At 49.1% G+C, this 13,414-nt stretch overlaps 1 protein-coding gene across 8 annotated transcripts in view; it reads left to right on the forward strand.

Annotated features, from left to right (window-relative positions):
* The first annotated feature begins 320 nt into the window (after nucleotides 1-320).
* The window catches only part of LOC123356467, a 31,679-nt gene continuing 18,585 nt past the window's right edge, over nucleotides 321-13,414 (forward strand). For 5 of the 8 annotated variants that reach the window (XR_006575362.1, XR_006575363.1, XR_006575365.1 and 2 more), the window contains exons 1-10: nucleotides 321-370; nucleotides 502-576; nucleotides 1,120-1,227; nucleotides 2,758-2,840; nucleotides 3,996-4,076; nucleotides 9,233-9,299; nucleotides 9,428-9,541; nucleotides 9,835-9,908; nucleotides 11,296-11,391; nucleotides 12,701-13,007. Coding sequence is in view for 1 of the 8 variants with exons in the window: in XM_044999771.1 (XP_044855706.1) it covers nucleotides 325-370; nucleotides 502-576; nucleotides 1,120-1,227; nucleotides 2,758-2,840; nucleotides 3,996-4,076; nucleotides 9,233-9,299; nucleotides 9,428-9,541; nucleotides 9,835-9,908; nucleotides 11,296-11,391; nucleotides 12,701-12,904 (948 nt within the window). In the remaining 7 variants the exon portion in view is untranslated. Of the gene's footprint in view, nucleotides 371-501; nucleotides 577-1,119; nucleotides 1,228-2,757; nucleotides 2,841-3,995; nucleotides 4,077-9,232; nucleotides 9,300-9,427; nucleotides 9,542-9,834; nucleotides 9,909-10,201; nucleotides 10,325-11,268; nucleotides 11,422-12,700; nucleotides 13,368-13,414 lie in introns of those variants that run through there. The other 3 variants (XM_044999771.1, XR_006575369.1, XR_006575368.1) reach the window with 3 other exon arrangements.

Consider the following 13,414-nt stretch of genomic DNA (forward strand, 5'->3'; position numbering starts at 1 on the left):
TCCCTGGGGTTCTCCAGCTCATGAGTTACGTCCTTCTGGCTGAGGGGAACCCAATGGAATCCCCTTCAAAGCCCCTACTCAAGCAGAGAGCCTCCCCATGTAAATGAAGCTTCCCCCCACCTGGAGCAATTCCAGCCATCTTGGGAGCCACAGACCAGCACAGAGAATTGAGCCTGGGTCTCATTCCACATGGCAATGTAGAGCACCGGGCACCAGAGCGCTAGCTTGGCCTCCTGAGAGTGAGATGTGAATGTTCTGAAGTCTGTGCAGTAGAAGAGAAACTTCTCTGATCTGTTTACAATGGTTCTTGTCTTAGGAGTCAATATGGGGTTTTTGGACCGTCTCTGCCAAAGACTGATTCAGACCATTGGTGAGTAGGAATTCTGCCCAGAAGCGTCCCCCATGATACAGATTTACCCCAGTTCCCCTCTGATTCCTATTGCCCTTACGTAGAATCAGTCACATGACACATCACCCCACCATTGCCCTTCTGAATTACAGGACGGACACCTTTCCGAACGGACAGGACAGATCTGGACTCCAACCAGCCAGGCCCCACTGACTCTTCTGTCCCAGGTAGGAGCAGGGCCGGTGCAACCCATTAGACGAACTTAGGGCGCTGACATTTGGGGGATGGCGACCGTGGCGGCCGGATGTTTGGCTGCCATGGTTGTCAGCGGTATTTTGGGGGCGGGACCTTCTGTCGCCTCTGTTGGGGGCGCCGTTTTGGGAGTGGGACCTTCCACCACCTAGGGCGCCAAAAAGGCTGCCGGCATGCCTTTCGCTGTGACAAATCACCACATTTCTATTTCTGTCCCATCAGGAAGTTCCATCCCAGTCCACACAGGATCATTCAATGCCTCATTTTCCTAGTTTCATAATGGGGCTAACAAGACTCACAACCTTCACTGGGGTCTGGAAGGTGTGAGTAATGTTTGTAAAGGGACTGGAAGTCGAAATGCCAGATCTCAGTGTTAAGTAACATGACACTGTCCGGGCAGTGATTGGTGGAAATCCCTCGCCAGTTCCCACACAGTTGTATGTCCCTGTCACCCCCAGGGCATTCTATTAGTGACCATGATTGCGGGAAATTAACCCACTATCTGCCTGTATCCACAGACACAGAGGAGCAGAAGGTGGCCCAAAAACAAGACCCGGCACCACAAACCGTGGCTGCAGGAGCAGGCAGCCACTGCAGCACTTTCTGTGCTCAGCCTCCTGATCCAGGTAGGCCCATGCCCAGTATTGAGTGCCAGGAATAAAGGGTGGGGGAAAACAGCCACAGTGACAGCAAAACCCCAGTGCTGGAAGGGCAAGAAGAGACTCCACCCAGGCTCTGTGTCCTGCTCTGCACATGCACATAAGCCACTGCCCTGTGCTCCATCCTACACGCCAGCCTCCATGCCATCCCATGCTGGGCTAGAGCCCTGCTGCCATAGGGCAGCACTGGAATCACCACTGGGAAGCCTGGGTGCCAGTAAAGGGGGAATTTACCCACCAGCTCCCTCTACCAGCTCAGCTCCCCAGGGGCTCTTCATAAGAACATAAGAACGGCCATGCAGGGTCAGACCAGTGGTCCATCTAGCCCGGTACCCTGTCATCTGACAGTGGCCAATGACAGGTGCTTCAGAGTAATGAACCGAACAGAGCAATTATCAAGGGATCTATCTCCTGTCATCCAGTTCCAGCTTCTGGCCATCAGAGGTTTAGGGACACCCAGAGCATGGGATTGCATCCCTGACCATCTTGGCTAATAGCCATTAATGGACCTGTCCTCCATGAATTTATTTAGCTCTTTTTAAACTCAATTATACTTTTGGCCTTCACAACATCCCCTGGCAATGAGTTCAACAGGTTGATTGTGCATTGTGTGAAGAAATACTTCCCTTTGTTTGTTTTAAACCCACTGCCTATTAATTTCATTGGCTGAGTGTGTTATGTCAAGGGGTAAATAACACTTCCCTAGTCATTTTCTCCACACCATTCATGATTTTATAGATCTCTATCATGCCTCCCCTTAGTTTTCTCTTGTCTAAGCTGAACAGTCCCAGTCTCTTTAATCTCTCCTCGTATGGAACTGTTACATCCCGCTAATGTATCTTTTCCATTTCTAATATATATTTCTAATATATCTCTTCTGAGATAGGGTGACCAGAACTGCACATGGTATTCAAGATGTGGGTGTACCATGGATTTATATAAAGGCAATAGGATATTATCTGTCTTCTTATCTATCCTTTTCCTAATGTTTCCTAACATTCTGTTAGCTCTTTTGACTGCCGCTGCACATTGAGTGGATGTTTATACAGAACTATCCACAATGACTCCAAGATCTCGTTCTTGAGTGGTAATGGCTAATTTAGACCCTGTCATTTTGTATGTGGGATTATGTTTTCCAATGTGCATTACTTTGCACTCATCGACACTGAATTTCATCTGCCATTTTGTTGCCCAGTCACCCAGTTTAGTGAGATCTCTCTGTAACTCTTTGCAGTCTGCCTGGGACTTAACTATGGTGAGTAATTTTGTATCATTCACAGATTTTGCCACCTCACCATTTTACCCCTGAACAGCAAAGGCCCCAGTACAGATCTTTGGGGACCCCACTGTTTACCTCATTGTGAAAACTGAAAATAGATTCTTACCCTTTGTTTCCTGTCTTTTAACCAGCTACAGTCCATGAGAGGACCTTCCCTCTAATCCCATGACTGCTTACTTTGCTTAAGAGCAAACTTGGTTTCCTTCTGTTCATTTTAGGCACCAAGCGAAAGGCCTATTCGTCACCCAGGGGACAGCTTGCCCCAGTCAGCAAGAATGAGGAAAGGCCAATGAAGACCAGAGTGAGTGAGGAGAGAGTGGGAAATCCACAGCACACTGGGGAACTGCCCATGCCACAGATGGTACAAGATTCCCTCCATCACCAACTCAGCCTGGACTCCCGTCCCCTACTGCCTTTCCCACGACACACTGACCCTCTAAGCTCTGACCACCTTTCCTCATCTGCTTGCTCCCAGATTCACTGCCATTCTCTGGCCCTAGAGAACATGCTGTGACCCCCACTTGCCAGAGCAGGTGTCGCAGACGAGAGGAGAGAGGAGACTCCATTCCCAGCACCTGGCTCTGCTTTCTTTCCTCTTTGCTGGCTGGTCAGCAATGGGCTGCATTAGGGAACCAGGGAGAGGAATAATAACTATCCTCCTGAGCTTCACCTCTCCCCAGAGTGCCCCGCACACTCACCTCTCCCTGGGCCCAGGACAGGGTTAGCTGTTAGCCCAGCCTAGACCTGCGGAGAGCAAGGCTCCGGGACGGGAAGTGGCCTGCCCAAGGCCAGAAAGCAGGAGTATCCATCTCTGGTACACTCTGGAAGTGACCATTGTAGGAGGTGAGCAGGCAGAGACAATGGGCCAGATCCTAGGCTCCTAGTAAGGCCGAATGAAGGGACATTAAGCTCTCCCTGCCAAGCTTCCGCATGGTTTCCTCACCCCAGCATGGGGTAGGGAGGAGCCCTTGGATGCTGTCTCCCCATCCCTGACCTGTCTACGTGGGTCTCTAGACTGTCAGCCCTTCAGGACAGAGATTGTCTCTGTCTGCATTGTGCTGCACCCAGTGCAACAAGGCCTGATCCTGACTGGAGCCTCGGCGCTGCCATAATATCAGTAGTGATACGTAATCAGGGCAGGCCCTGCTCTTCCAAACCAGGCCCCGCCATCCCTGCCATCCTCTCAGGACACACATCACCCCAGCTGGCGCCAGGTAGAACTATCCCGTTGAATCAACCATAAGTGATACTAGGCTAGTGCAAACAAAGGGCTCAAATGCCCCTCCCAGAGAAGGGAGAATCCGGCACCAGCTGGAAGCTGCTCTCCACCAGGGCCATAACCTTATTCCTTCCAAGTCTGGGTTGTGGTAACCCAGCTGCTGATGGAGACTCTACACATTGAGGCTTGTCTGCCTGACATGTCATCACCATGTCCTGCATCTCTTCTCTTGTACAGAGCCTTGCTTGTGTGAGGGACATGGATGAGGCTGCCCTGAGGAAAGACATTGGCACCCTCTTCCCAGCGCTCGACTCCATGGTAAGAGATGCTGGGATCACTCAGGCAAAATGCCGGGGCCTCTTGGCTTAAACTGGGTAGGCCACGGGAAGAGCTGTCCCTGTCTCATCCTGTTCCCATTGAGAGATGGATCCTGGAGAACTCTCCTTTGGTTTCTTTTCCTCCCACCCACCCCAACCCCTTTGACCAGGAACATCAGCATCCCACACCTTGTTCCAGCGCTCCACATCTTCGGTTCCTGACCCGTCAAACTCTGCTTCTACATGAGCCACGGCCCCCGAAGCCTCAGCATCACTCATAGACTGATCCAGCTTGCTCGCCTGTTGTTTAGATGGGAATTAGAATCTGCCTCTCATAGGCTCATAGACTTTAAGGTCAGAAGGGACTATTATGGTCATCTAGTCTGACCTCCTGTGGAACACAGGGCACAGAACCTGACCCACCCACTCCTGTAACAAACCCCTAACCTATATCTGAGTTATTGAAGTCTTTAAATCGTGGTTTAAAGACCTCAAGGTGCAAAGAATCCTCCAGCAAGTGATCAGTGCCCCACGCTGCAGAGGAAGGCGAAAAACCTCCAGAGCCCCTGCCAATCTGCCATGGAGGAAAATTCCTTCCTGACCCCAAATATGGAGATCAGTTAAACCCGAGCATGTGGGCAAGACTCACCAGCCAGCACCCAGGAAAGAATTCTCTCTAGTAACTCAGATCCCACCCCATCTAACATCCCATCACAGACCACTGGGCATATTTATCTGCTAATATTCAAAGATCAATTAATTGCCAAAATTAGGCTATCCCATCATACCATCCCCTCCATAAACTTATCAAGCTTAGTCTTGAAGCCAGATATGTCTTTTTCCCCCACTACTCCCCTTGGAAGGCTGTTCCAGAACTTCACTCCTCTAATGTTTAGAAACCTTTATCTGATTTCGAGTCTAAACTTCCTAATGTCCAGTTTATATCCATTTGTTCTTGTGTCCACATTGGTACTAAGCTTAAATAATTCCTCTCCCTCCCTGATATTTATCCCTCTGATATATTTATAAAGAGCAATCATATCTCCCCTCAGCCTTCTTTTGGTTAGGTTAAACAAGCCAAGCTCTTTGAGTCTCCTTTCATAAGACAGGTTTTCCATTTCTCGGAGCATCCTAGTAGCCCTTCTCTGTACCTGTTCCAGTATGAATTCATCCTTCTTAAACATTGGAGACCAGAACTGCACACAGTATTCCAGATGAGGGCTCACCAGTGCCTTTTATAACGGTACTAACACCTCCTTATCTTTACTGGAAATACCTCGCCTGATGCATCCCAAGACCGCATTAGCTTTTTTAACGGCCATATCACATTGGTGGCGCATAGTCATCCTGTGGTCAACCAATACTCCGAGGTCCTTCTCTTCCTCTGTTACTTACAACTGATTTGTCCCCAATTTATAACCAAAATTCTTGTTATTAATCCCTAAATGCATGGCCTTGCACTTTTCACTATTAAATTTCATCCTATTACTATTATTCCAGTTTACAAAGTCATCCAGATCTTCCTGTATGATATCCCGGTCCTTCTCTGTATTAGCAATACCTCCCAGCTTTGTGTCATCCGTAAACTTTATTAGCACATTCCCACTTTTTGTGCTAAGGTCAGTAATAAAAAGATTAAATAAGATTGGTCCCAAAACCAATCCCTGAGGAACTCCACTAGTAACTTCCTTCCAGCCTGACAGTTCACCTTTCAGCATGACCTGTTGTAGTCTCCCCTTTAACAAGTTCCTTATCCATCTTTCAATTTTCATATTGATCCCCATCTTTTCCAATTTAGCTAATAATTCCCCATGTGGAACCATATCAAATGCCTTACTGAAATCAAGGTAAATTAGATCCACTGTGTTTCCTTTGTCTAAAAAATCTGTTACCTTCTCAAAGAAGGAGATTGGTTTGGTTTGGCACAATCTATCTTTTGTAAAACCATGTTGTATTTTGTCCCAATTACCATTGACCTCAATGTCCTTAACTACTTTCCCCTTCAAATTTTTTTCCAAGACCTTGCATACTACAGATGTCAAACTAACAGGCCTGTAGTTACCCGGATAACTTTTTTTTCCTTTCTTAAAAATAGGAACTATGTTAACAATTCTCCAGTCATACAGTACAACCCCTGAGTTTACTGATTCATTAAAAATTCTTACTAATGGGCTAGCAATTTCATGTGCCAGTTCCTTTAATATTCTTGGATGAAGATTATCTGGGCCCCCCAATTTCGTCCCATTAAACTATTCGAGTTTGGCTTCTACCTCAGATGTGGTAATATCTATCTCCATATCCTCATTCCCATTTGTCATCCTACCATTATCCCTAAGCTCCTCATTAGCCTCATTAAAGACTGGGGCAAAGAATTTGTTTAGATATTGGGCCATGCCTAGATTATCCTTAACCTGCACTCCATCCTCAGTGTTTAGCAGTCCCACTTCTTCTTTCTTTGTTTTCTTCTTATTTATATGGCTACAGAACCTTTTACTAACTGCTTTTAATTCCCTTTGCAAGGTCCAACTCTACATGGCTTTTGGCATTTCTCACTTTATCCCTACATGTTCTGACCTCAATTAAGGAGCTTTCCTTGCTGATCCCTCCCATCTTCCACTCCTTGTAGGCTTTCTGCTTTTTCTTAATCACCTCTCTGAGATGCTTGCTCATCCAGCTTGGTCTACAACTCTTGCCTATGAATTTTTTCCCCTTTCTTGGGATGCAGGCTTCTGATAGTTTCTGCAACTTTGACTTGAAGTAATTCCAGGCCTCCTCCACCTTTAGATCCACAAGTTCTTCATCCAATCCAATTCCTTAATTTCCTTAATTTTTTAAAGTTAGCCCTTTTGAAATAAAAAACCCTAGTCCCAGATCCATTTTTGTTTATCCTTCCATCTAGTTTGAACTGAATTAGCTCATGATCGCTCGTACCAATGGTTGTCCCCTACAGCCATTTCTTCTATGAGGTCCTCACTACTCACCAAAACCAAATCTAAAATGGCATCCCCTCTTGTTGGTTCTTCAACTACTTGGTGAAGGAATCCATAAGCTATCGCATCCAGGAAAATCTGAGCCCTATTATTATTACTAGCACTTGTCCTCCAGTCTATATTTGGAAAGTTAAAGTCTCCCATGATCACACAAATTCCCATTAGTATTTATTTAATTAAAAACATTAAAGAGGTCTCCATCCATATCCAAATTGGATCCCGGTGGTCTGTAGCACACCCCAAGCACTATCTCAGGGGAGGCTCCTGTAGCTTTCTACCCCAATGTGATTTTTGCCCAGACAGACTCTGTCTTATCCATTCCATCACTTCTTATTTCTTTACAGTCTACCTCATCATTGATATAAAATGCTACTCCACCACCTTTGCCTTTATTTCTGTCTTTCCTAAACAGCACATAGCCTTCAATACCTGTACTCCAGTCATGACTACTATTCCACCATGTTTCTGTTATCCCTATAATATCTGGTTTAACTTCCTGCACCAGTAGCTTTAGTTCCTCCATTTTGTTACCTAGGCTCCTCGCATTAGTGCACAAACATCTTAATTTTTGCCATTTGGCTTCACTGACATTCTTTACTCAATTAGGCCCAGACATTCTACTGCCAGTATCACCTATTAGACTGGTATCTACACTACCCTTCCTCCTTATGTCCATTCTCATACCCTCAGCTGTATCCTTTCTTACTTTGTTTTCTTCCCTCTCAATGTTAAATTCCAGTGTGGAGATTACCTGGACATCTCCCAACCATCTCCCCCAAATTCCTAGTTTAAAGCTCTCTTAATCAGTTGTGTCAGCCTTCATCCTAGAAGTCTATTTCCCTCCTTACTTAGTTGAAGTCTATTCCAAGAGAACAGTCCTCTGTCCATGAATGCTTCCCAGCGGCCATACATCCCAAAGCCCTCCTTATAGCACCACTGCCTGAGCCATCTGTTGATTGTCATAATCATGTCACACCTTTGTTGCCCTTCTCTAGGCACCTGAGCCTCGATTTCCTTAAGTATCTTCCCCAGTCTGACATAGTCTCCCTTGATATGTTCCAGCGAGAATCTAGCTGTATCATTTGTTCCCACATGAAGGACAATCATCAGATTCTTTCCCGCTCCTGTTAGTGTCCTTTTCAGCCTTAGGTCCACATCCTGTATCTTAGAACCCGGCAGACAGGAGTCCCCAATCATGAAGACCTGCCTTTTTCTGATGATGGTGCAATTCTCCGGTCTATCCCCTGTTCCCTCTGGCTCCAAGTCCTCTCGATTTCTATTGTCCCTTGCAATCCTCCGCAACCCATCCCATATCCTCCTGGCGCTCATATTCGGTGTTATCTCCATTGACTCTTCCCCTCTTCCTATAGGACTAGCTGCTCTTCTCTTCTTCATTGCCCTCTCACCTTCAGCGACCACCTGCTGTGCCCCTTCTTCATTTTCCAACTCTGCAAACCTATTCCTGAGCTCTACTGCTCCTTCACTAGCCCGTCTTTTCCTCTGTCTGGTTCTCTTAGTCACATGCTTCCACTGTCCACTTGCCTCACCCAACAGTCTCCCCTCAGAGTTCTTTGGTCCTGCTTCCATCTGCAAGTCTGAGCTTTTCTCTTCAGCCTCCTCATGTCTTTGCTCCATCATCTGCTTGAACCACCTTCTAAACTCAACCAGAGTTTCCACCTACATCTCCAATCATCAGATCTTTTCTTCCATCAGCTCTATCAGTCAGCACTTCATGCAGACAAAACTCTTTTCAGGTACCCCCTCCAGGATTATGTACACGCCGCAGCTTCCACATCCATTCATCCTCATTGTGTCTTCCACTGCTGCCTCTGTATCTGACATAGCCTTTCCACATAAAACCTGTTAGTCCAGGAAACAAAACAAAACAAACCACCACCACCCACAGCAAAACAAACCCCCAACGGGCACCAGAACACTGGCAGAACACCACCCACTACCTTCACTAGCCTGTCTATTCCTCTGCCTAGCTCTCTTAGTCTCCCCCACAAACTCCCACTGAAACTCCCCTATTTACAGCTCTGTTTGCTGGCTCCTGTGCCGCTGCCACCCTCACTCTTCACTCACCGCTTCACTCTGCCAGCCAAGGGTTTTGCCTGAGAGACACTTGATCTAGTTTACCTTTTCTGGTGTTGCTTTCTTCTCTTAGGTGTGTCATCTACCCAGAGAGCACCTGGAGGAGCGGAGAGAGACCCTGGACTCTCTGGTCCATCTGGGTAAGAAACCCATTCACCTTTCCCAGAGAAGGAGATCACAGCCTGGGGAATCTCAGAGCCCAGGCATAGAACTATATTCCTTTCCCCTTTATGATTCACCACATTATGATTCACTCCTCTTCCTGCAGCTCGCTTGTTCCTGGTGGAGCTGCTTGTGTTCCTGTTCAGGAGGCTGAACAAGGATGAGGAAGAGGAGACCTGTGCCAGTCTCTTCATTCTGGACCGGCTAGTCCAATCCAACAGTAAGTGACCCCACAATGAGGCCTCGTCTTTTGATGTGTTATGGCCTCTTTGTACCTGTCTGCAGTAGATAATCCAAGTCCTGCAGCCCCTCAGCCAATGCTGCGGCAATGAGAGAGGACACTCACTGCTGGAACTGCAAGCATGGGCAGATACAGCTGGTTACCCATGGGGTAACCTACCGGGAGGTCATGTAGGGACACTGATGTTGCTCTAAGGTTCCTGAGATCTCAGGTTACTGCACCCCCCAGTTTAACATCAGCCCTGCTGAGCCGTGTGTCTGTGTCTCTTACAGTTTCTGAAATGACACACCATACAGAGAAGCTGTTCATAGCCCTGGGGCCAATCCTGCAGAGCACAAGCATACGGGTGAGTCTGGAACCATGGCCAACATGGCCAAAGCTAGTGAATGTCTGGCTGCCAGTGCAGACCCTGCCAGGACCCTGTGCATCGAAACACATGACCCATCAGTGCTCCATAGTGTAGGGCAAAAGGTGGGGCAAAGAATCCCAGCAGGGCTCCGCCTGCATTGCCATCTCTGGGCTGCCTAGCAGTATTTCACCAAACACCCCGCTTAGAAAGGATCCCAGCCTGGACTGGGAAGGGACGAGGTCCCTCCACACTGTGTACAAATCATTTTTGTTTCTGTCTGGGTCTGGCAGGTCAGAGAAGCCCTTGCTTATTTTATATGGACAATGGGGGCGCATGGTGTCTTGGAGTAATCTGGATCAAGACTCTTAACTGACTTCTTGGTGCATCAGTGCACCCTGACTCTCGACAGCACAGTAAGAATCCACAGAGACCTTAGTGATGGGAGTCGTTGAACAGGGCAGAACATGGGGTCAAGGGTTAGGGAAGGAGGGGCAGCTGCAGATGGGGAGGGGCAGGCGATGGGCAGCAAATAGGGCTTGGGAAGCTGATGGAACTGGGGATGGCTCCCTACGTCTACTGATGGAAGATGATGACAAATAGAAGACAGTGTTTTTTCCTCCCAGCCCATTCTCTCCGATCCCTCTCCCAGCTGCCATCCGGGCTCTGTCCCTCGTGCTGGGAGGAAAGGACCCCTGGCTTCCTCCTTCTCTCACCCCACTGTGATCATCCGCCCTACAGGAGACTAAGCCATGATGGATCTGGTTTTCACCAGGCAGAGGGGTGGAGCCTAGACCTGGCTCCACACAGAGCCAGGGCTGGTTATGGCACAGTCACAGCCAGGGTTGCGCCTTTTCTCTTCAAGCCCCATTTTCACCCCCTGCCATGCCCACTACAGTTACCGTGCCACGGAGGTCTCCACTGAATCTAAATCTCCCTGGTGTCTCCCTTATTTCTCACTGTCACGGAGTGTGGGGAAGTCCAGCCCTGCACCCCTCTTCCTGGGACCCACAGTGACTCTCAGCCAGCCAGTAAAACAGAAGGTTTATTGGACAACAGGAACACCGGATACAGCAGAGCTCGTGTTCAGAGCCAGAACCCCTCACTCTGGCCTCTCTGGGGGTTCAGGGTGTCTGGATTCCAGCACAGGTTCCCCTGCAAACCCACCACCCCGGTCCCAAAACCGAAGACTGACCCCACCCTCTCCACAGAACTCCTTTTCTTTTGTCCAGCTCCTGGGCCGAGGTGTCACCTCTCCTCCCCCAGGGCTAGCTCATGTTACAGTCTGCATACCTGCCTCTCACCTAAAATCCTCCCTGCTCTCCCATCCTTCCTGCTCTCCCATCCCCCACATCGACAGTCCCTACTCCACCACACTCACCATCAGGAGGAAGCAGACGGGAGGTGCACCATGGAGCTCGAGGTCCGCCAGCTCTGCTCCAGCACCCTGCAGTCCCTGGGTGACTCCCCCAGAATGGCCAATGTAAGTGACCCTGCCCCTCTCCATTGGACACAGGCCTCTCTGGGTCTGAGTTTTTCGATGAGACAGACTCCAACCAGACTTATTTATCTGAGCCTCCCCGCTCCAGAACATCATGGGGTTGGGTAAATGGACCCCGGATCCGAGCCAGATCTGGTTCTTTGGAACAGGGACCACTCACCGTCTGAGTGCCCCTGCATGCCAGGGTTTGGTGTCACAGGGGCTCTTCCACTCTAGCATCCCCTGTGCTCAGTCATGCTGGTTTTGCAGCTTCCATAGCTCAGTCCCTCTTCATTGGCCCCTCTGTTAACTTTTTCCCAGCTGTTACAGGGTGGGGTCTAAACAGCATATCACATTCTTGTTTTGCAAATGCCAACTCTAGCCCAGGAGTCCCTGCCTCTCACCCACACTCCCTGGTGTGCCTCTCACCCACACTCCCTGGTGCCTAAGGGAGAGTCCACTGAGCTGGGAGACACTACATCCAAATCTCATCTCTGCTGACTACCGCTTAGGTTTCCACACACTGCACAGACATGATTACTGACCCAGGCCTCAGAACGCAAGGCTAAGCAGTCAAGTATTAGCCAGCCCCCTCTTCACACTGAACAAATTAACAGCGACATTGCACAAGGTCACTTCAGGCAGAGCTGAGAATAGAAGCCACATTGCTAATAAGGCAGACCCAAGTATTGTGCACTCAGCTACACTGTCTTTCAGATTGAGCATGCCAAATATACGTGCTTTAGTTACTACAGGTAACTGAACCCCGGGGGTTCCTGATCTCCACTATTCTATACTGTCTAGCAAAGAGTTGTGTAACCCTCTGGCATAGTGTGTTAGGTCCCCGTTTTGTCCACACAGCAGACAGCAATTGCGTCTGTGGTTAAAGTGGCGCAGGTCTGTGTAAGGATGTGAAGGTCAGAGCTCAAACCTCTCTGAGTGCCTGTCATGGTTTCACTTGATAGGATTGGTTTTCCTAGTCTCCTCTTTATTTATCAAGCTGGTGTATTGCGTTCATGCCGTGAGGACACAGCTTTTCCAAGTGAGACTGGAGTTAGGAAATTCTGTGCTGTCGATGATGCTACACTCAACAAAAGGCGGGGGGTCAGTCATGTGTCACTTGATTTGGTGCTGGAGGCAGACACTGACAGGTGTGAAGGAGGAGGGGGTGGGGATCGCTGCATGGTTCCGGCTGGGTAGAGAGGTCTGGCTGGCGGTGGCGAGGCCAGGGGTCCTGTCTAGTGCAGGAAAGAGAGAGCTGGTGTAGGAAGAGGATATTTCCATACTGAGATGGCTTTTCTCTGCTCTCCAGGTTTTATGGCCTGGGCTGCTCCTTCAACTGAGCCCAGCAGCCCATGGGCCAGCCCTGCCTCTCCTCCTGCAGACCTCGGTCGGGGTGGTAAAGAGGATGCCGGAGAAAAGCAGGCTGCCCCTGGCCAGGACGCTACCCAGGGGCAGCTTGGGGCCAGTGAAACAGACAACTATACCCTGGGTAGCGACTGCTGTTCTGAACTAGGCACTGACCCCCAATTCCTTCCAGGACTCTGACCTTGTCACCGGGCCGCTTATCACTGTGACCCAGCTGGCGCCTGATACTAGCCATGAAACAGCCCAGCCAGGTAGGTCCAAGATGAAGAAGAGAAGGTCTTCCAGGAACTGCCAGGGAAAGAAGAGCCAGTTAGAACCGAGAAGGGCCAAGAAACTGGTCCCCTTAATAGCTCCAGCCAGGAACCCACCACAGCTGGGAGGGGAGGGGAAGAGGGAGCATGCACTGTCACCCCTCCATTTCTCTCCTAATGCCTGTGAATCCTTGTGAGCTGCCCCTAGTGCTTCTCCAATTGTATCTGCTGGGCTCAGCCGCTTCCTCTGTCCCACAATGCAGTGCGGTTGAGGGGCCTCTTAATCCTGCCTCAGCATGGGGGGGCTGGGCTAGATGACCTCTTGAGTTCCTTTCCAGCCCTCCATTTCTCTGACCCTTACCTGCAGCAGCTGCTGCTCCCACTCCTTCTGGCAGAAGCAGGTCTTG

Source organism: Mauremys mutica, chromosome 1, assembly GCF_020497125.1.
Source record: "Mauremys mutica isolate MM-2020 ecotype Southern chromosome 1, ASM2049712v1, whole genome shotgun sequence".
NCBI lineage: Eukaryota > Metazoa > Chordata > Testudines > Geoemydidae > Mauremys > Mauremys mutica.